This window comes from Phascolarctos cinereus, unplaced genomic scaffold (assembly GCF_003287225.1).
Source record: "Phascolarctos cinereus isolate Bilbo 61053 unplaced genomic scaffold, phaCin_HiC Scaffold_5;HRSCAF=322, whole genome shotgun sequence".
NCBI lineage: Eukaryota > Metazoa > Chordata > Mammalia > Diprotodontia > Phascolarctidae > Phascolarctos > Phascolarctos cinereus.
The window spans coordinates 126,812,413-126,837,209 of NW_027555958.1; the positions used below are offsets into that span (position 1 = coordinate 126,812,413).

General features: G+C 35.1%; 1 protein-coding gene across 7 annotated transcripts in view; it reads right to left on the minus strand.

Annotated features, from left to right (window-relative positions):
• L3MBTL3 (L3MBTL histone methyl-lysine binding protein 3) overlaps positions 1–24,797 on the minus strand; it is a 162,829-nt gene that overhangs the window by 53,671 nt on the left and 84,361 nt on the right. For all 7 annotated transcript variants that reach the window (XM_020987039.2, XM_020987037.2, XM_020987038.2 and 4 more), the window contains 4 exons: positions 17,353–17,438; positions 13,886–13,996; positions 6,962–7,076; positions 3,476–3,578 (listed from right to left, as the gene is read on the minus strand). In XM_020987039.2, the coding sequence (XP_020842698.1) occupies positions 3,476–3,578; positions 6,962–7,076; positions 13,886–13,996; positions 17,353–17,438 (415 nt within the window). The remainder of the gene's footprint in view (positions 1–3,475; positions 3,579–6,961; positions 7,077–13,885; positions 13,997–17,352; positions 17,439–24,797) is intronic.

A 24,797-nucleotide genomic window follows, 5' to 3' on the forward strand; every position in this document is an offset into this window, starting at 1 on the left:
AGGAAGGGCAGACAGAATCACAGACAAGCAGGGCAGATATGAAAGTTACATGCTGAATTTATTATATGCTTAAAAGGAAAAGAAGGATGTACACAATAGGGATTCACAGTTTCATGTAAAATTCTGTACATGGAAGACTCCATTTTACTTGGTGTTTGTTAAGTTCATAATTTTTTTTAAAGAAATAGATTAGTCAAGAGAAATAGCTAACATTAGGGAGAAGATTAAAAGGTTCAGTTTTAGACTTGACAAGTTTGAAATGACACTGGGACATGCAAGTCAGCCAGCAAACATTTATTAAGTGCCTATTATGTGCCAGGCAATGTGCTAAGCTCTGGGGATATACCAAAAGCAAAACATATTCCCTGCTCTCAAGAAGCTCTCAGTCTACTGAGAGAGATAAGATACATACAACTATGTACATTTAAGATATATATAGAATTAACTGGAGATAATCAATAGAGGCAAGGCATTGAGAGGGAGCAAGAAAGGCTTCCTATAGAAAGTGGGATTTTAGCTGGGACTTGAAGGAAGCCAGAAGATAGAGATGAGGAGGAAGAACATTCCAGGCAAGAGTGAAAGACAGTAAAAATGCCCAAAGTTTGGTAATGCAGAATCTCTTTGGAGGGAGTAGAAGTTTTTATCTGAAAGGTAAAACAATTAGAGTTCAGGCAAAAGATATGAGATGTAGATTTTTGTTTAAGAGTTGTCTGTATGCAAGTGATAAATGAAGTTGTGTCATCTCCAAGGAAAAGCCACTTAAGAGTTAAGTCAGAGAGAAAGAGAAGACATTATTTGGAAATTGTCCTAATTCAGGCAATAGAAGAAGGAAGAAGAAACAGCAAAGAAAATGGAGGAGCCATCAGAAAGGTGGAAGATTTAATAAACACAGTCAGTCAAAAAGCAGCAGAGAAGTAAACGCTTACTATGTTACAGCCAGCACTTACTACCTGTGCTAAAGCATTAAGGATACAAAGAAAGGCAAAAACAAGTCCCTGACCTAAAGAAGTTAGGTCACTTTCTAACAGAAGAGACAATAGTCACATAACAAAGTACGCAGAGAAAACAAACAGAGCAGAGGGAGGATAATCTCAAAGGGAGGAGAGTTTCAAGAAGGAAAAACTGGCTGATAGTATCAAGTGTTTCAAAGAGATCAAGGAGCATGAGGACTGGAAAAAAGACATTTGTATTTGGCAACTACGAGACCACTGATTACATTCAAATGAAAAGAATCAGGACAGTGATGGAAACAGAAAATTAGAATATAAAGACTTCAGAAATGAAGGGATGGATGCTTAGGAAGCAGAAGCTAAAACATATAAATTAAATTTCAGTAAATTTGCAAATAAAAGGAAGTTACGATTAAATGAGCTTCATCTCCAACCTGGTCCTTCAGTGGAATCAGATGTTTCTCATATTCTATCACCTAGTTGGAGCAAAGGGAACTGTTCTCTTCCCAGTAGCCTGCCACTAAAACCAGTTCAAAAGACAGCTCTTTGCTCAGGTTTTCACAAAACTGATTTTATTGTCACTGAAGAATTTCTTTAAAATTTATTGAGACATGTCATTATGATACCCATTTCATTCATGCATTTTAAATCCAACAAAAATTGTTCCCAAGTTACTTTCCTATAACATAATAATTTTTCAAAAAAAGCCAAAAGCAAATTCTTATGAAATGAACATAGCAAATGCCATTCATGGCACTGCTGTCATTACAAATATCTACCAAAGAGTTTTCCTTCCAAAAATAAGTATCTAGCCCTCATAAACAGCTTTAGAAATATGGCAATAGAGTCGATGCTACTGGAACAGGATCACTCAGAAGAGTCAGGAAACCTCCTGCTCCAGAGATCTCTTCCCCATCAGGGGCATCCAAGCCAGTGAACTGACAGTAAATAGAAAATACAACTTCCCAAATAGTAACTCTTCCTCTGAAACAAAGCAGTTTTTAGTAAGGCCATTAAATGACAGTCTGCTACAGAGAAGAATCCAACTAATTCCTTTCTCAATGAATGATGTCCTTTCTAAATGAAGTTACGAAGTCTAGTTCTGTTTATCTTATTCTATGAAATAAATTATCTGAGTAGACAGCACCCCATCCAATTTAAAAATTACATTTTTTAGTGGTAGTTTAGCATGATTAATGAAGTATTTGTGTCCACTAGATTTCCCCAAAGTAGAAAGATTACTACATTTACTGTTCAGCACCTAATAACTTGCAGAGTACCATATTTTCTTTGCAATTCTAACCATGCCTTATCCTTTGAAAGTGATGACTTCAGCATGTACTTATTCACATGATTATAACTAGTACCATATAAAATAATCTGTGTAATCTTTATTTTCAAACATGCATTTTCCACAAAGTTATAGTTATCTGATGACTTCAGTCTTTTATCTGTTGCCAACTGACCAATTAAAATTATTTTAAAACTTTCCATTGAAAAGGCTCTTCTCTCCTTATCAGTCAGTCAACAAGCACTAAACGCTTATTATGTGCCAGCAACACTCCTTGTAATTTTTTTTTAAAAATGTGTAGAGGTATAAAAAGGCTTCCCTTCTTAAATCAAGGTTGAAGAGATGACAGAATGAAGAAAACTGCAGCTTGATGAGGATAATTATATCAATTTTGTACCATCTGTTAATTCATGAGGAAGAAGGTTGTATAATCTTAAGATTTTCAGAATGACCTGGTTTCTTCAATCTGTACATATCAGATAAAGAAGAAATCTCATTTTTTTCTTACAATCATTCAGAAATTTAATTGCATGGAGCAAACTAATTAATGAAATAGGTTATTTCCTGCCAAGTTTGACATGAGCAAATAAAGTTAAGGCTTTTAGGATTAAAAACCTAAACACGATTAACTTTTTCCCTTAAAACTCCCAATTAAACTAAAACCATTTCTAGCATGTTATTAATATTTCATACTTTATAGAGTCTAATGTACAAAAACTTAAATTATGCCAATCAGATTTCAGTTCTACATACAGGAGAGAAAAATCAATGCAAACATGTATTTCTGAATATTATTTTTAGTGTTTACTTTTGCAATCCTTGCAGGTTCACAGAAATTTCAACTCATATTACTAAAATATTCAGGTCACTTGGGGAATACACAAGAAAATTTCTTGGCAGTACCTACCCTTATCACTACAGGTGGTCCAAGATCAAAATGACTGTCTTCTAATCACAACTCCCTCCAATGCAGGCATATTGCCAATAAAAATCCAAATAGCCAAGTTGAATCTATTCCTGGTAACAAGTTAACTGACTGTAAATGCATTTCCCCCCCACAACTCTACAGCTACCCTTTAATTTTACATACATACCATGGCAACCACATTTAGTAAGGATCTGATTGTAAAACCTGATTGTCACTTCTTTTAGAACAGACAAACTACCTTATACACATAGACGAAGCACTCTTTTATATAAACAATGTAAGACAAGGGACAATGAGCATATCTACCTATGGTAGCCTGGGTGTCTAGCTCTCTTTATGTGGCCAATTCCTTTGCATCCCGCAGTTGGGCAGCCTCCTTGCTCAGAAGCTTCCACCAAATCCAGGGGACCTATGGAAGTAAAGTAAGGAATAAAGTTATTCAGAAGATCAGAGTTGAAGAAGGAATGAGAACAGAGATCAAAGTAGAGAAATAAATTGCCTGAAATCTATCTTCAGCTGATACATTGCCTTAAATTTGCAAAGACTAATGAAAATGCTCGATTTTTAAAGATGCTTTGAAACAGTCTGTCCTTTCATACAACTCAAGGATGCCTCAAGTAATCCGGTTTTAACGTTTCTATTAAACCTTTCTTCATATATGCTATTAATCAATAAACTAATCAATAAGCATTTGTTTAGTGATGATGATGCGCGAGGTACTCTGCTAAGCTCCAAGAAGCAAAGAAAAAGCAAAAACAGCCCCTGAGATCAAGGAGCTTACAGCCTAAAGGGATACAAAGCACATAAACACTGGCACATGCAAGGTCAATACAGAAAGCAGAAGACAGTCTTCATTTTGACTTAGTCCTTGTCCAGATAATCTCAAATTCCAGTTGAATTTTGTACTGATAAGTTCCTATAACAATTGCTTTAACCTATACTTTTACACCAAAACAATACTACAGTCTGCTCAGATTTAGTAGGTGTATCTCTCTCCTTCTCTCTCTGTCTCTCTTCTTCCCTCTCTCTTCTCTGCCCCACCACGTTCTATCTCTCCCTTTCCCTCTAGCTATCTCTTTAGACCATCACTCCCATATTGCCTGTAACAAATGACATTCTTGCAAAGTGCTCTTCCTCTTGGGGCAGAAGGAAGAATAAGGGGGCAGTACTTGACCAATGATTTCATTGATATTAGAAACTCACTATACAGTGGCAGATGAGCACCTACTTTGCAACACGGTCTTACAGAGTAGAATGAGGCACTGAAAGATTCACTGTCTTGCCCAGAACCACAGAACCAGTGTGTGTCAGAAGTAGTATTTGAACCCAGGTCTTCCTAACTCAACAGGCCAGCTCTCTAGTTACCTCTCCTGTCTTTTTTCTGTTGATAGAGTAAATTAAATTAATTTAGTTAGTAAACATTTTTTAGGGACTATGAAAATCTAGTCATATACTCCAATTCAACAATTTAATTACCTTAAAAATGTCCAGTTACAATCATACTCTAATCTAAGAGGAAGTATGGCATTGTGAATAGAAAATTGGTCTCAATATGTCAAGGGCCTGGGTTCAAGCTTCATTTTTGATACATCTTTGCTATGTGACTCTGGGAGGTTTACTTAACCTTTAGGTGTCCTAGAAAACTCTCTACGATTATAAACTGCAGAAGAGTAACCCATCTGCATTTCCTATACCAAAAAAAGGACTATATTTTCCTTATCTTATACCAGACTCACAAATCAAGCAAAGTTAAGATTCCTGCCAAATCCCTGCCCCTACCCTAATTTAAAGCTTTCTTTAAAAAACAAAAACCAAGATAAATCCCATACATCTTGCAAAATATTATCACGGAATCTATTTCACACCTGATGAAAATTGTTACATGTGTTTATTAGTGCACTGGCTGAACAACCTTTCATTAAAGCTTTTCAAATCCCTTTAATATAAAAAGCTTATATTAAATCTATTTTTACTCCAAATACATATCAATGTAATAGACAAAGCAAAAGGTCATACACAATAAAATATTCTCTCCTAAAGAAACTGTGTTCATTGTTAACTTTTCTATCACTCAAATCAAGAAACATTTAAGTACTTAAAAGAGTCCAAAATACTGTGCTAGATGGTCAGAATATAAAAATTTAAAACAATATGGTCCTTGTCCTCAAGAAGCTTGAGATCTTCTATATGTGAAACACAAATAAATATTAGTCAGAACATGATTAAGTGAGTAAGAGACATAAAAACAATCCCAAACATTTACTAAGCCATTATGTGCCAGGCACAGGTGTTAGTAATACAAGTACAAAGAGTGAAACAATCCCTACTCCTGAGGAATTTATATTCCAATGGATGAAAAAAGTAGATAGATATGCACATATATATGTAAATGTGTGTGTATATATATATATACACATATATATATAAATATATAACATATATATATGCATATATATATATAAATATATAACATATATATAATATATATATACACATACACATATGTACACACACATACAGGAATCCATTTCTTTATGGGTAATGAAAGAGAAAACTGGCAATTTAGGTTTGAAAGAATGTGGAGCTGAATGAAATAGAGATCAGGTACACTGGTCTAGTCCAATCCCCCTTCCTCTGCCTTTAGAAATTTCTCCTTCAGACTTATGATGAAAAATGCTACCTACTGCAAGAGAAAGAACTGATGGAGTCTGAATGCAGACTGAAGCATGTTTTTTTTTACTTTTTTTTATTATTCTAGGGGTTTTTGTTTTGGTCTGCGTTTTCTTTTGCAACATTGTTAATATGGAAATGTTTTACATGACTACACATATATAATCTAGATCAAATTGCTTGCCTTCCCAAAAAAAGAGTCAGGAGGGAAGGGAGGGTGAGAATTTGGAACTCAAAATTTTTAAAAACAAATGTTAAAAATTTTTGTTTACATGTCATTTGAGAATTTTTTTTAATAAAAGAAATTTCCCCTTCAGCTGATAGGAGGAGGTGTATCTTGACCCTATTTTCTTTCTTAGCATCAGTTTTATTTTATGTTATCATTTCAACTTATTAAATTATCCTCCTGGTTATAAAATGTCAATAAGTACAAATATTCTCCATTTCTCACTGCTTGAGAAATAGTACTGTTAAAATCAATAGATCCCTAAAAAGCCTCTCAACTCCTCAGCTGGCCCAAACAGCTCCATGTATAGGAACAATTTTATCCCCGTGGATAACGTCTCTGGCACAAACATTTCTGGCCCACAAATTTCTGATATCCTAGACCCTTGGGGTTGTGGGGAGGATATAGCAATAGAGAATAAATAAGAAGGCCAGCTATTTTGCCTCTTTACATCTCAGTTTTCCAATAAAATGGGGGTGATATCTTCTTCTCCTAGCTAATTTCAATATCTCAAGGCAAAATAATTTGTAAAACTAAGAGAAAAATTTACAATGCATAAAATAAGGGCTAGGTTGGCAAGGGATAATCCAACAGTCAAGACGCCTAGTTGTTTCTTTAATCCATAATAATTTTTAAGGCAGCTAGGTGGCCCAATGGATAGAGGCTTGGAACTGGAGTCAGGAAGACCCAATTTCAAATCTTGACTCAAACACTTCCTAGCTGTGTGACCTTGGTCAAATCACTCGACATCACTCATCCTCACTTTCCTCATGTAAAATAACGATAACAATGGCATTTATCTCACAGGGTTGTTTTGAGGATTTCAAACTTTAAAGTGCTATATAAATGCTAGCTCTTATTAATGTTGTCATTATTATTGTTCTAAGTTCTCTTACTAAGAGGAGGCTGAAGAGGATGTCCTGTTTTTGCACACCAGCCAACTGGATGGATGTCAGGAGAATCTGCTTCAATCCAGTAATCATAGCTATTACTCCAGCCATCAAAGTGCACCTAGAGACATAAGAAAAGATAAACAATATATTTCAGAGAATAGGAATAAGGATAATAAAAATAGGAAAAATGTCTACATTAATAACTTATTATATTTTGATTTGTCAAGTAGATGCTAATGTCTGTTATGCTACTTAAACGAATCTAAAATTATTTTCCTCTATTATGTAGCCTCAAACAAAATATTAAAATGGTAAGAAACATCATATGGTCAAGTCTGAAGCAGAGAGATCTTGAAGCAATTATAGTAAAAAAATAATTTAAATTAAACTTTAACTATGCTATTCACTTGGCTTTGGTTGCAAAGACAATGGGTATTTTAAAATTTTAAGTAAAAATTAAGTCTGTAGGATAACAATCACTGATGCAGTCAACATTTCATTGTTTGATAATGATATCTAAAAAGCATGCATGACTGGTTGGAGAATGAGGGTTGGCCCAAGTACCAAAAGGAAGAATCCCTCATGATGATGAATTAATAGCTACATGGTCACCAGCTGTAAAGACAGGAGATAACTGTGGGTGGTGGTGAAACCTAATCTGCTCAGCAGCTGGTTGAAAGCTCTTCCCCTTTGCTGGATTTTTGTTTTATTGATCTATTTAGTTATTAAGGGTGACTCTGTTCGTCTTCCTTTACCTTCTTTTCTTTGCCTCCTTCACCACCAGGAGATACAATGAAAGGAATTACTTGGCTTATCCTTTAGCTAAATAGTTAGAAAGATATATGCAGTTTCTAACTTAAAACAGGTTGTGTTCCAAAAATTCCTTTACAACTCAGCTGTCTGGAACACAAAAGGCATTTTCCTATAAAAATACCACAAGTCTCAATGCATATATAGGAAAATGAATTCAGATGTCAAGATCAGATCTTACACCACTACAGAGAAAACGAAACCTCCTACTTGGAATGAAATGGGGGAGGGATAGCAAAAATGTTAGCAGATAGAGGCACAAAAGAAGGACCATGAGTTTATTTTTTACATACACAGAAGAAAAAAAGAAATTCAGAAAGGGACACTGACAAACATGGCAATTTTATTTCTTCTTTCTTAAATGTAATACTTTAAAAAAACTATAAAAGAACTCCACAATTTCATAAAGCACTTAGCACAGTATCTAGAACATAGCAAGCCTATATAAATATTAGCTATTATTATAAAATACAATCTTTTTGTTCCTCTTTATATACTGAAATGTTTTGTTGATGATTAAGTTCAAACAAAAAAAATTTAAAAGAAAAAGTGGGGTGTCCTCATCTCCTAAGTCATCAGTAGTGGTGTTGCAGTAAAAAAGTGAGTGCCCATAAGAATGAAAACTGTCAACAGCGAAATTTTTTTGCATCAAATCTCTGATATCCAAGATATAGAGGAACCTAATACAAACATGAATGAATGTATGAATGAATAAATAAATGCAAAAAACATTTATTAAGGGCCTATTACGTGCAAAGCATTGTGCTAAAAGGAAGTATAAAGAGGAAAGACAACACATATAGAAGGTTTCAGGTTTAAGTCAGATGGAAAGGTCCCATGGTCCTTAGGGAATAGCAGCAAAACAGATGGCAATATTTCTTCTTTAATGTTATTCCTACTGACTAAATCTTATCAGTTTATGATGTTAAACTATATTTGAATGATAAGAACTTTATTTTCTAGGTCTTCCCTAGCTGAGGCTGCATATAGCATCTGAAAAAGCACTTGCAAGGCTGCATCTTCACCGGGGTTCATTTCCAAGATGGATGGCTGAGGGCATTCGCTAGAAGCATTGTTATTCCCAAAGTTCTTGGATTCTGAGACCATGACTATCTCCACTGAGGTCTGAGGGTAGACAATGGTCAAGGTGGTGATGAGTGACTTGCCTGGAATATCTTGCCCCCTCTCTCTTTCTGGAGGTCTTGTAGCTAGGCTGCCTTGTCTGCCATATAGATAGTATGGCCCTTTCTCCACCAGAATTGCTTCCCCAGATAATGGCTGTGATGGCTAAATTGAAAGCACTACCAGCCTACTATGTTACAGTCAACCGTGCTAAGTTACGAAGAAAGGCAAAAAAAAAAAAAAAGCCTCTGCCCTTGAGAAGCTCAGAATCTAATGGGGAAACAACAGGCAAACAACTGTGTACACACAAGTCATTGATAAGGTAGATAAGATAGGACGGAGATAATGAAGGGAAAGGACTAGCATTAAGGGAGATTCAGAAATGTTTCCTATGGAAGAGGATGTTTGTTAGCTGCAACTTAAAGGAAGCCAGGAGGCAGAGATGAAGAAGAGAATTCCAAGCATGAGGGACAACCAATGGAAATTCCTGGAGTTGGGAGATGGAGTCTTGTGCAAGGAAGAGCAAAAAAGCCTGTGTCACCAGATTTCAAAATACTGGGGCATGAGGGTGAAATTGAAAGATAAGGTATAAACCATAAGGGCAAAGAATGTCTGCAACAATGAGTAGAGCAAGAATTTTAAAAACTGAATAGGGCTAGACTTCCTTTGGGAAACTGCAGTTTCATAACCACAAACTTCTCCATAAAACAAGGACTCATCTCTTAAACAGCTTTTTTAAATGTCAGTATTCATCATGCCAAGCTCCTGCACTCCAGTTTCCATTTCCAACCTGTCATGCCAGGCTCCAGCTTGGCTTCTGAATGGTGAATTTTCACCATACTCAGCCAGGCCTGGGGCCTATCATGGTGCTACTCCCAGGCCATGGTCATGTTTTACCTACCCGACCTGTACACCTTTCCACATCTAACTCTGGGAACAATAATCAAATCAAACTACCATTTCTAGAAAGGATATGGTAGTCAGGTACCCTATAACTCCAGCTAGGTGACTTCTCTGATCAAAACACTCCTTCATAGCTACCACTTTCCTATGTTTTAAAAGCTCTTTGACTTTTCTTGACTTGACTGACTTTTCTCTTTGTTTCCCCAATGCTAGGCATATCAGTGCCTAATAAAGGCTTCTCATTCCTTCATCCATTCTGGTGCTATAGTCATGAACAGATGGAACAGCCCCTGAAGAAACAAGACTGAAAATCACCCAAAAGACAACAGAAAGATGCGAGGTGGACATAGGTAGTCTATAATCTGTTACTGCCAAAAATTAAAAAGAAGAAACAAAGTAAAAGATGTTACTAAAGAAATATATGAGCAAAAAAGGTGGCTGAGGTACATGGAACAGTGAAGGATGACCACTGGACAAACTGTGGGCTCCACTGCTACCTTAGTGATGTCAAGAGGATAAGCAGAAAACTCTGAGCACTTGGGAGAACTAATGAAGGATACTGATAAGAGTTGCAAGTGAAGGGCAGCCAAGAACTGGATGCAATACATAACATGTAAATCAATAAAATCAAAGATTCATTTGACCATCGAGTATTGAGCTGTACTTCAAACTGAATAACAGTTGAAAATACCATTTAAAAGAGCTGAAAATAGCATTTAAAATATTGAAATTAACCTACTGTGATCAGGACAAATAAATTATTCAATGCTACTGTTTCCCATTTTTTTGACTACAGAACATCTGCATTTGGAATGGTTATGTTTTAAAATCAAATAAATGAGAAAAATACATAACTGTTGGGAAATTTAATTATTCTAAAGTGTCATGGATTAAAATATTTAATTCTGCTTTTAAAAAGCAGTTAGTGCTTGGAACAGGGGAAATGCAATCCTAATGATGATATTACTGTCTCTAATAGGAATTCATTCTTATTTTCTTAGGATTGAAATAATTATTTCCAACCTAAAGTATAAGCTTATAAACCATTACTCTAGGAATCACAAACCTTAATATCTTAATAAATTATCCTTGGAAGTTTCTTATTTCCCTCCTCCAACACCTGGCAAACATAAACTATATTAAAAACAGATACTATTTAAGGTGGGGTGATTTTTTTCAATGATACCATACCACACCATACTGTTTCTCAGCATGTGTTTTAAATCTTCTCAATTTGCCTACTTAAAAGTAACTATTTACTGTTAACTGTACCTTGCTTGCTACAGACAAATACTGCATCTTATATACTTGGCTGGTAGCTGTTCTGGAAATGTGGGATGCTCTAGGGGTTAAAGATCTTCATGTTATAAACTAAATTCTTGATCTTTGAAAATCAGAAAATGTATCTTAAGATACACCACCTGAAATTAATGTTATAAATTAACCTTAACTCCCAAACAATATCTGTGCCTTGGAAGCCAATACCATATTGATTATTTTACCAGAATTTCTATGGTCTCATCTGACTATTTAAAGAGGGTTCATTTTAACTGACCTCATGTCTCAGAATGTCAAGAGGTCTGAATGAACAACAGAAAAGTTCTGGAAATGTAAAATGAAATGGCTCTTCCTATCATGTAATACCTTGTACAAAAATGGAATGCTTGTCAGGAAACTACAATAATGATACTAGATACATGGTATAAATACACACCACAGAAAAATGAAACAATGATTTCCTTTTCCTCAAAGAGAAATAAAGAAAGCTGGGGGACATAGGACCTAAATAAACTGCACCCCCATACACATAGCCCTGACCACTATTTTAATTAACAACATTAAGAGGAAACTGCCTGTGGGATACAACCAATGTGAATCACAGCCAAGAAAACTTGACTGCATCATTTTCCCCCTAAAAAATATATATTTTTGTTCATAAGATCACTGATTTAGAGCTATGAAGGGCCTTATGTATCCCTTAGTCCAACCCAGTCACCTGAGGCCCAGAGTACATAACTTGACCAAGGCCACAAGACTGGTAATAGCAGAGTTAGGTGGCACAGTGGATGGAGTTCTGGGACTAGAGTCAGGAAGACTCATCTTCCTGAGTTTAAATCTGGCTTCAGACACTTACTAGCTATGTGACCCTGGGCAAATCACTTAACCCTCAGTGTTTGCCTCAGTTTCCTAATCTGTAAAATGAGCTGGAGAAGAAAATGGCAAACCACTCCAGTATCTTTGCCAACTCACAAGGTCACAAAAAATCAGACTCAACTGAAAAATGACTGAACAATAACAATCTCTGACTCTAAATCCAGCACTCTTTCCAAGAACTAGGAGCTATTAAATGCTCTGTTACCACTCTAGTCATCTCTGCTTAATCCAGTTGCTCAAGTCACTTTTATCAGTCCTCTGACCTTTCTTTAAAATCTTATGAACAAAAGTATATTTATAAAATCAGTCACCATTAGCCATGACAATTACCATCCCTATTATGAAGACGACTGCTGAATGCCTGTCATTTCTTTAGACACTAAGGACTAACCAGGGGAAAAAGCACTGGACTAAGAATCAGGAGACCCACAGGCTAGCCTTGGCTTTGCTACTCTCTGGGCCTCAGTTTCCTCATTTATAAAATGAGATTTTTTTTATAATTTATTTTTATTTTTTTAAAATTTATTATTATTTTTTGGGGTGAGGCAATTGCCCAGAGTCACACAGCTAATGAGTGTTATATGTCTCAGGGTGCATTTGAACTCAGGTTCTCCTGATTCCAGGGCTGGCATGCTATCCACTGCACCACTAAGCTGCCCCCTAAAATGAGATAGTTTAATGACTCCTCAGACTATGTACATGACAGTAAATACCTTACTTCTCCCTTATTGTACAGACTATTTTCTTACTAAAAATAAGCTAAGATATCTACACACCACTTAGAATTTCTTGTGTCCAATATAATGTAATTAAAAGTTACAATCCCTATTCTGCAATGATAAAATAATGCCTTATACTTTTATATAATTCTTTACAATTTACAAAATGATAGAAATTATATTTCATCATATCCTCAGATCAACTTCATGAGGTCAGTAGGGTTAGCTATTATTACTTTGATTTTGCAAATGAGGAAACTGAGACACAGAGAGTTAAATGTGTGTGTGTGTGTGTGTGTAAGTGTGTAGATAATTAATTAATGGTGACATCAGAACCAAAACTCAAGCCTTCTGATTCCTAGGCCAATATTGTTGATTATACTGTACTGTACTTCAGCACACCGTGCATGAGAAGCAACAAGACATAGCGGAAAGATTATGAGATTTAGAGTCACAGGAAAGTAATTTGAATGTTGACCCTGTCTGTTACTACCTACTCACAGAATATAAGCTTGTGGAAGGCAGAGGGGATTTAAATTGCCTGTTTCTATATCTCCACTGACTAGCTTCTTGCCTTATATATAGAAAGAGTTTAACTGATTGATATTTCTTCTCTGTATGCCTCAATGTCCTCATCTGTAAAATGAGGAGGTTGGACAAGAGGACCAACTCTCAATCTATGATCTTCTCTTAACCCAAGAAAAGCACCTTCTTTACACATATTTGCTTGTTTCTTTTTTTAAAAAGCATTTTAAAACAATGCAAAGGTAAATAAAAATCCAAATTTAAAATAAAATAAAGGCATTTATTTTCATATATTTTGGCTCAAAGTATATATCTTGGAAAGATTTCATAATTATCAGAATGATAAATATAAAGTATTTTGCAAACTTTAAAATGCTACATAAGCATCAGCTATTATCTTACTTTTGTAAACTGAATATCACTCATATAAACACAAAACCACTTTCCTACCACCACCACCATCACCATCACATACTCAACACTTGTTATCACACCAGATGTAAAGACAGAAAATCTTAAGTTTTATTATACAAACCAAAGAGGAGGGAAGAGTAGTGGGTGAACTTTAGACAACCCCCAAATGCCCCCGGTTTTAAAATGTATGGTATCATCACAAGGTAACATACCACTTGTTAATGTTTTTACTCAGAAATGCTTGCTACTAAAAACCAAACTCATTCCAAGAAAAACTTACTTTTATTCTGTGCTCATCAGTATCTGCAACAGTTGCTACTCTAATAAACACAGGATTTCTTTTATCTACAATCTCAAATTTCATTTTTTTCTGGAATCCATGTGGTGGTTTCTGAAATAATAGAAGACCATTTTTAATAAAATGCTTAAAAAGCAATTAAATCAGGTACACATTTTACGCTAGAAATCTAATCGAAGAAAAAAATCCTTTAAAGTCTAATTAGCATACATGTGTTAGCAATAGGATGGGTCCAGATGAGAGAATTAATCAGAATAGGGGAAAGTCATATTCAGTTCAGGAAGTAAAAGGCCTATTTTGCAGAAAAGTCCACAGGAACTCCAAATTAACTGTGAACAATACATTTTTGGCACAAAAACTGGGCATAACCATGAAAACTAGGTCTCCATGAAAACTGTCTTTTCATTTCTTCAATGCTCTTAGTATCCAAATTAATCCATTAGCAGCCAATAAATAAAAATCTCATTACCAGAAGCAAGACATACAGCATAAAGGATTTCAGTTCTCTTGGTTGGGGGCTATCTTATTATGGCATTCAAGTTCCACTGGAAAAAGCTATCCCTACCTGAAAGAAGTTGAGAGTTCCTGTAGACCAAAGCACACAGAGGATCTTTTGTATGTATGTAGGAGCTAGAAGCAAAACTGGAGAAACTGCTACTTGTGGCATGCCTTATTAGTCCTTGCAAGCATCAGTGTGCCACACTAAACGAAGGGGAGAGTCTCCACAATAGCCTTATTGCTCACTCCATACTCCATGAATAAGGAATACAGAAATGACAGAATGATGGATGGTGAGCTGAAGCTCACTCTGATCCATCCAGTGGGCTAATGATAAGGTAAACACAGATGTTTTAAATGGTGCTGACAAGTCAAACGACACTGGGGAAAAAAGTAAAGAAAATACTTTTCCGGAAATCAAGAAAACCACTAAGAAGAAAGCTGCTTTAACATTTGATTTGTTAACTAGCTTTGCAAAAATAGCAGTCCAACTAATACTCAACTAAGGAAGTCAGGCAGCTGATCATCTCATTCCACTTTTGTCAGCAAAAGGTGAATGGTCCAAAAGGAAGATGGTATGTGGGGATTTTTTCCAAAGAAAGCAAGTTGCAAAATATGTCAAGTCAGGATCCATTCAACCCTATGTCACACCCCACCTCCATGTATTTGCACCCTTATCACAAATATATCATGACAGTGGATACTCATAATATCAACCATCCGTCAGTCATCAATATAAATGATAAGTTTTTCAGCAATCTTTTGCTGTTCAATACGTTATGTTTAAAAATGTTCTAGTGCCTAATGAACTAATCTGTCAGCTATCTAGAAAACTCTGCTAAATACAGCAATTCATTCCCTGAGGGTTCTAAACTGCCAGACTGTCACAACAAACTGCTTTGGTTCTATATGCCACTTAAGTAGAGATCAGGACTTTAAAGTTCAAACTTCTCACAAACACAATTAGACTCTCATACTTTCTTCAAAGGCAGGAAAAAAGAAATTAGTAAAAAAAAGGATTTTAAACTCTTAAAATATCTGTCATAAAGTCAAGACTATATAACTTTTACACTTCAATCCACAGGATTTATTGTAAACTGAATTTCATAAATAATTCTAATTTAAGTCATCTGATTTCTCAGACCTTTGTAGATAAGAACCAAATTAAAAGCTGGCACATGGATAATAAAAATCACAATTGAAATTAACACTGAGGCAAGAAACAGAAAAACTATTGCTATAGTATAAAATTAATGGTAATGATTATAAATCTGAGTTATTAATAAGTTTAAATTATGTTCAGTATATTTTAATCTGTTCAAGAAAGCTAAGATATACAACACACATTTGGAAATTTTTCATCATTTTTTAAAAAATTAAAATTTCTAAGGATAAGCATCAATTTTTTGGAAAATGTATTCCTGTGGAACACTTGATTCACTGACAATGCCAAATTAGTGGTGGGTTATTCTACAAATTATTCTTTCTCTGGAACTCATAACTGACAAAACAAGTTTCATCTTATATTGTACAGGATCACACATATATTGAAATAAGACATTTCTTTGGAAACTTTTATTTTTTACAAAATAAGGTATCTTTCCCCTTTATTTCTCTCTCTCTCAGTTTGATATAATTAATTACCACAGAGTAATTTTTTTTACACTTAATATCCTAGCAACTATAAAATGATGCCAAAGAAAAATCTTCCCCATTTCCTGTAGAGTAATAGCCATGTTAAAAAAAAAAAGACAAATACAAATGCTTTTAACAGATCTTTCTCCTCCTTTTTCCTTTGAACTCTTAGAAAAATCAGGACTTTGTTCTTCTAACTGTCAAAGTAAATGTTTGTGGCAAGGGGAAAAAGCAATGCTACAGCATTTCTGTATCTTTCTTCTCACAGTAAACTTGGTCGCTTCCAGTACTAACAGGAGAGAGGCATGCATGCCATGCCTTAGTCATCCCTCGTATCATCAAGACAGACGCTAGAAATATACTGTAATAAATAGATTCTGTTGCATTTACTGAATAAATACATCAGACCAAAAGCATCAAAACAATCAAGTATAGCTTAACTTGCCATATGGCATTTCCACTGAAACTACAGAAAAATAGTTTTGATCAAACAAAAGCCTCTCATACTACACTGAAAAGGTTCCCAGGAAGTCTAGTTAGAAAAATACACAGCTAATGATAGTACCATTTACTCTAAGCTGCTTCTAATGACTTTATGGAAAACAACAGAATTAAAAAGTCAAATATGCTATCTTTTGGACTTCGTATACAAGCTAGGCATGTAGCAGATCAAATTCAGTGAGGCCTTTCACTGAAAAAAATCATTTGCTGGCTATCGATGACAAATCAAAATTGCACTTAATTTTTTTCTTATATTTTAAAAAATAATCCTGAACTACTCTGTTTGGAAGATATGGATTCTTTAGTTTAACTTTCAAATGTACAATTTTTTTAAGCCTATGATTATTTTTTTGCTTCTGTTCCCCACCTGCTTCTATTCTGGTTTCTCTGGCATGATCTAATTTGTTTTTTGTTTCCACTGGATGAATCTCTCATCTGGAACTAAAATATAATATTAAAAATGGCTTGGGAAATTTGTTTTACATAACTATACACACACATGGATTTTGCTTTTCTTATCTTCTTAACAGGTAAGGGAGGAAGAAAACTTGGAACTGAAAATAAAATAAAACTGAATTTTTCAAAAAGTGGACTAAATTTATTCAGATGAATAACTCAGTAAAAGTACCATACAAGGTTGTTTTGATTAATAAAAGAAACAGTTTGTTCCTAAAAGTGTTTACCTGGATTGAAAAGCAAAAAGTTGCTAAGAAAGTAACCATTTGTAATTTTCTAGAATTCACTTAAAAAAATTTTTAAAAAACTTGTATTCACTAACAAAAATTAATAGGACACCACAAAACATAGTCACTTACCACTTTAAAGGCCCTTGCAGGAGCAGGCAAAGAATTAGTTTCTTCCAAGTATTTGTCCCAGGAAAAATGCTTCACATTTGGGTAATCTACAAGGAGATTTAAAACAAAGAAAAACATATAGACACAAGCTAAATTCTAATATACAAAATAATATACAAAATTATTGTTATAAGAAGAAAATATCAACATTATGGTTTCTGAGCCCATTTTCACATAATAACCCCAAACAACTTTTCAGATAGGTCACACACTGATGCTATTCCAGGTCATCTATATAAATTAAGTAGTTCCTTTTCATTCTGACCACTTGATTTTCACCTTCAGAAATTTTAAGTTAAAAAGATACGGTTAAATAAATAGTTTAAAATTTTTTTAAAAAAAGAAAAAAACTCTTTTCTCCTCAACTTGATTTGAACATCTGTGGGGCAGAGACCGTTATTCATATCCCATACAAGACCTGGCTTATAGCACTCAGTCATATGGTTAAATAATTAAACCAGCCAAAGCAGACTCCCGCCCACAGTCAAAAAATCTACAGGACCAGAGTATTCCTTAAAAACAACACAAAGTAAAACAACTCTGAGGTACCACTTTGTGCATATCAGACTGACTAACATAACAGAAAAGGGAAATGATAAATGCTGGAGGGGATTTGGAAAAACAGGGACACCAATGTACGGCTGCTGGAGTTGTGAAACAGTCCAACCACTCTGGAGAATAATTTGGAATAATTTATAGCAAAGGGCTATACGACTGTGCATGCATACCCTTTGACTTGGCAAACCCACCACTAGGTCTGTACTACAAAGAGAACAAAGACAAGGGATAAGGACATATATGTATAAAAATATTTATAACAGCTCTTTTTGGGGTGGTAAAGAACTAGAAATTGAGGAGAAGTCTATCAATTGGGAATTAGCTGAACAAGTTGTGGTATATGATTGTGATGGAATACTGTTGTGCTATAAGAAATGATGAGCAGGATGCTCTCAGAAAAACTTGGAAAGATTTATATGAACTGATGCAAAGTGAAGTAAGTAGGACCAGGAAAACATTGTACACAGTAACAGCAATATTTTAACAACGATCTACTGTGAAAGACTAAGCTACTCTGATCAAGGCAATGATCCAAGATAATTCCAAAGTACCCTTGATGAAAAATGCTATCTACCTCCAGAGAGAGAGCTGATGGACTGATGATAATCTCATGAATGAAGAAGACTGAAGCATATTTTTCACTTATTTATGTTTTTGCATTTTATTCATTTTTAGCAACATGGCTAATATGGAAATATTTTTGTATGACTTCACATATATAATCAATATCATAGTGTTTGCCTTCTCAATGCGTGGGGAAGAGGCTTGAGGGATAGAATTTGTAATTGAAAAAAATGTTTAAAGGATGTTAAAAATAAACGAATGAATAATAAAATTTAGGAGGATCTTTCCATAAATATAAAGAATAGCATGTAGGAATCAATCATTCAATCTATCATCAAGTTATTTTTTGAGCTCCTCTCAAATGACAGATACTGACCGACAAAAGCAAAAACATCCCTTGACCTCACAGAGCCCACATTCTAAGGAGCAAGAAGTTTTATGTGTATATGTAGATATAGATACAGTTAGACAGACTCACCTATTTATACACAACTATATACAAAATACATAGGGAACAACTAGAGTTTACTAAGTAGAGAGTGATATGGTCAAATCTTTGCTTTAGGAAAATCAATTTAGCAATTGTGTGGAGGGCAGATTGGAGTGGAAAGAGACTTGATACAGAGAGAACATTTAGGATAATACTGAAATTATCTAGGTGAGGTCTGACCTACAGTGGTGGCTGTCTGAATGGTGAGAAAAAGATATTTCTGAGAGATGCTATGGACACAGAAATGCCTACATTTGGCAACTGGCTTGACACATGGGTAAATAAGAATGAGGAGTTAAGGATGACACCAAGGTTGAAAAGCTGGATGACTATAATGATGGTAGCAACTTCAACAGAAATAGGGAAGTTCAGATGAAGGGTGGATTTAGGAGAAAAGATGAGTCTTAGATATAGAATCATAGAATTAGAGCTGTTGGGGCCTCAGAAGTTGAGTCCAACCTCACCATTTTACACATGAGAAAACTAGGGTACAGGGAAGTTAAGAGATAAGTCCAGGGTCCCATAAGCATATTAAGCATCTGAAATGGGACTTGAACTTAGGACTTCCTGACTCCAAGTCCAGCACTCTTTTCACTATGCTATCTGGCTACTTCGAACACATTGAGTTTGAGATTCCTATGGGATCTCTAGTTTGACGGGCATGTAATAACACAAGATGGTAGGTTAAGTGAGAAAGTAGGATTGGACACACAGATCTAGACATCATATACATTAGCAATGACAATTAAAGCCTCGGGGTTGATGAGATCACCAAGTGAGAGAGGAAAGAGGAAAGATAAACAGAGGGATTTACTTCTAAGAAAAGCCAGGGTAAGCCAGGGTGGTGGGTAGAGGAAGGCAGTGGAAAGGACAGTTTATGTGGGCTTATAAACACATGTTCTCTACTGTCAAGTGAGTCACAGGACACACCTAAGTCCAGCTCACAGAATTTTCTGGGCACTTTGCCCTCCTTAATATATGTGTCACCAATTCTGATTGCATGCTAGCTTGTTAGATATGTGGTTGTTATAAATAAATTTTATGAGAAATGGTTCCCTGGGTAACTAAGTGCCCAGGGATTCTAAATGAACTAGTAAAGCAGCCAAAATTGAAACCCCAAGAAAACAACCACTTAGTATGACAGTACTGAAAATGAATATAACTGCCAAACCAGAGTAAAAGACTTGGGTCCTAAGTCTGATAAACACTGCTGCTAACATTTTGCTGCATGGCCATGGATGACTTCATGTAGATGAACCTTCGAGAAAGCATTAAATCTAAGAGAAGTTGCTCCGACAAAACTGCAGTCACCATCACACAATCAACAAAAAGTAATAATAATAATAATAATAATAATAATAATAATAATAATAATAATAGCTATCATTTCTACAGCACTTTAAAGGTTCACAAAATGCTTTATATGTTATCCCATATGACCCTCACAACAACCCAGTGAGGTAGATACTATTATTATCCCCATTTCAGAGATTTAAGACCACAGGTCATCTTAATGACATGTGAATACAATGCCAGTAAAAGATGGTGGGCCATATGACAGACCAATAGAACTAGAAGGGGTCTTAGATGTTATTTAAGCCAACTTCCACCTCCAATTTTACAAGTGAGGAAATCAAGAACCTAGCTTCCAAAACCATGGAACCTTAAGCTTTACCCTAAAACTTTTTAAGGTCTTTACCTAAACCTGCTATTTCTTTCATGGAGCAGTACAACAGTCTTTAAAGTAAACACATAAAATAAATGTTTGCTGAATGGATGAATAACTAACGAGATATGACTTGCCCAAGTTTGCCTGATTAGAAGGCTAATACCCTTCCCATGATACTGAACTATTCTTATCTCCTTAGTTTCTAAAACTAACTTAATATGAATTTTATTGTACTGATTTAAAAAAAAAGTATTGAAATCTTTTTATTCACTTCTATTTCTGAGTACATCCCTTCCCCAAAGAGTTATCCCCTATAATAAAGAATAAAATAAAAAAGTAGTGAAGCAGTTCAACAAAACTAATCAAGATATCAATGGAGTCTGATAGAGTATGGTATGTTCCACATCCAGAATTCCCTACCTCTAGAAAGAAGGAAGTAAGGTGTATTTTCTGGGTGATTACAATGATCCAGTGCTCAATTTCATCTTTAAATTTTATCCACTTATATTGCTGCAGTCACTGCATATATTGTTCATGACACTGTTTTTATATATGTGTGTGTGTGTGTGTGTGTGTGTGTATGTATACATCTTCCCATGCCTCTCTGAATTCTTTGTATTAATCATTTCTTATGGTAAAGTAATATTCCATTATATTCACAGACAAGCTTTGATCATCCATTTCCCAATTATAGGCATCTACTTGGTTTTCAGTTCTTTGTTACTACAAGATGTTGCTATAAAAAGTTTATGCATTTTTGACCTTTCTTTCTGTCTCTGTCCTTTAACCTGTCTAGGACCTCTGAGTCAAAGGGGTGAACATTTGAGTCTCTTTTTAAAAAAAACTATTCTTTAAAATTACAAAATACAAACTATGAATAGCAATATAAAAAAATTCTCCAATTACTAAAAATTAGAGAAATATAAATTAAAAAACTCTGAGGGTCTATCTCACATCCATCAGATAGACAAAGTTGAACCCCTCCTTAACAAAAGGAAAATGACAAATATTGGAGATGCTTTGGGAAAACAAGAACATGAATGTACCCTTGATGGAACAGTGAAATGATTCAGACCTTCTGTAAAGCAATTTGGAACTATGCCCCCAAATTAATGAACTATGAATATCCTTCAATTCAGCAATACCACTACTAAATCCATACCCCAAAGAATTCAAAGAAAGAGGAAAAGGATCCACTTGTACAAAAACACTTATAGCATCTTTTTGTAATTACAAATTAGGGGGATATTAGAAATTAGGGGGAAACTCATCAATTGAATGATGGCTGAACAAATTATGGTATACAAATGCACCATAATGCTATTATGTTGAAAAAGATAATGAAGTGATTTGTTTCAGAGAGTCCTGGGAAGAGTCATATAAATTGATGCAGAACGATGTGAGCAGAACCAGAATAATGTGTACATTAATAATATTGTAAAAAGATAAAAAAAAAACCTCTGAAAAACTTAAGAACTCTGATCAGTGCAGTGACCACCCATAATTCCAGAGGACTAATGATGAATCATACTAAATATCTTCTGACAGAAGCGAAGGTTTATGGTTGATAAAGTATGGGTCAGAGGCAAGATAGAATCCAAGTCTTTCTGGCTTTAAGTCCAGTTCTTTATACATTATACCACACCGTTTCAGATATTTATATTAGTTATCTATTTATCTTAGATATTACATCCTTATCAGAAAAATTATGATACAAATATTTTCCCCAATAATCAGTTTCTCTTCTTACTCCAGCTGCATTGATTTTACTTGTGCAAAAGCTTGTCCAACTCATGTCATCAAAATTTTTTATTTAACCTTTTAGGTTCTTTTCTATCTTTTTCATGGCAATTTCTAAAGCATGTATATACTGTGCTTAAGACAGCACAAACCAATGATGTAAGAAATATTGTTTTGGATGTTTCCCACTATCAGAAAAAAAAGTGCAGACCAGAGATTCATACAGTGGCAAGAACACTGGACCTGATAAAGGCAGAATGGGAAGCAAAAGATACAGTTCTAATCTCATCTGAAACACTACAGCTATAAGACCTTTAGTTCTTTACTTAAGACTTTCTAAGCCTAAGTTTCCTCATTTACAAAATAAGGGGATCCTGGATTTGGAGTCAGGAGACCTGGATACCTAGGTTCAAATCCTTGCTCTGCTTATTATTACCTTAGATAAGTGACCTGAGGTAAGTGACTTAACTTCCGGCTCTAAATCTACAGTCCTATGATCCCAAGGGTTATAGCTACTTAATATTTTTATCAATGCCTTGAATGAAAGCATGGAAGGCACATAGATCAAAACCTGTAGAGATGACACAAAGCTGGGAAAGGATAGCTAATGTGTCAGAATGAAAATTGTTCTTGAGAGGGCATAATGATGACCTACCACATTTTTGGAAGGGCACTGACAAAATCCAAAGGATATAAGGGAGACTGACCAGCATGGTGAGGGCTAGACTGACTAGGGATATTTAGTTTGGGAGGAAAAATAATCAATAGGGAGATGACAGCTATATTTAAAGATTCTAAAGGGTTATCATGTGGAAGAGACATTGGACTTGTTCTGCCTGGCCCAAGAAGGCAGAACCAGGAAACAAGGGGGTATTGCTGTTCAGGTATGAGTTGGAAGAAATAATTTCTGCACTCTGTTTCAACTTCTTGACTCTCAAAGGATAAGAAAGAAAGTTTAGTCATTTGGATACAATGGCCATTAGGATGAGCATTTATTGAATATTCAAAGATGGCTGAGTACTCTACAAGGTCAGAAGGGACACAAAAGATTTACTTAGTAAACCACTGATTACATAGGGTAAAGCAACATTGCTAGCTTAGTACATCACTGCTGTTACAGCCAAAGTACCCTTAACTAAGCAGTTACACTCAATGGAGGGCACAGAGAAGATATGAACCTTTTTTCTTTTGCTCCTCTGACTTCACAGCAATATTTTCCATCTTTCTGATCACAGTTCCCTCCAAAATGGATGGTGATTAAAGAGGTCAAGACAATAAGTATATCACTTCATTAACTTCCACCAGATATTACAAAGGACAGAGTGCACAAGGAAATAACTTCTGTCACCTTGAGTCCTGTTCTTTCTACCGCAGTTCTACTATTGTAAAGATAAGCAGCTGGGAGCTTTAGGCTTATAATTCAGGCCTCAGCACAGCTCTGCAATTATGACTTTCTTGATTTTTTTGAAATTAGTACTACATATTAAGATAAAACCACAGTGGCCATTTAAAAGTTTAACTAATCCAGGCTGGTTCTCTGAGATCAGCATCTTTATAGTCCTGATGATGAAGAAATTCTAATTAAGTAGCGAATTGTCCTTTCTACATTTAAAATACCATGTGGAAGAGGATTAGACTTATTCTCTTTGGCCCCAGAGAGCAAAACTAAGAGCAATGGGTGGAAGTGGCAGAAGCAAATTTAGGCCTGCTATCAGGAAGAATTTCCTAACAATCACGGCTGTCCAATAGTGGAGAGGACTATCTTATGAAGTGCTAGGTTCTTTTTTCACTTAATAAAATAAATCAGAGGGGCAGCTAGGTGGTACAGTGCATAGAGCACTGGCCCTGAAGTCAGGAGGACCTGAGTTCACTTCTGGCCTTAGACCAAAAATCTGACACTAGCTGTGTGACCCTGGGCAAGTCACTTAACCCCAATTACCTAACAAATGAATAAATAAATAAATAAACAGATAAGTTAGAAAGCATGACATTTAAGAACATAAAGAAGGGCATGAAAATAAACAAGAGGAAATACATAATTCTAAAAAGGTTAATGCTGCAAGATTTAGCAGCTACCTCATCAAAAAAGCAGAGCACATGAAATATGACATTCTGAAAGGCAAAAGGGCTGGGATTACAACCTAGAATAACCTACCCAGAAAAACTGAATATAATCCTTCAAGAGAAAAAAAATACACATTTAATGAAATAGAAGACTTTAAAGCATTCCTGATGAAAAGCACAGAGCTGAACAGAAAATCTGACTTTCAAATACAAGACTCAAAAGAATCATGAAAAAGAAATAATAAGGAATTCAAGGTTAAATATTTTATCTTCCTGTATGGGAAGATGATTCATCATGTAACTTCTAAGAACTTTATCATT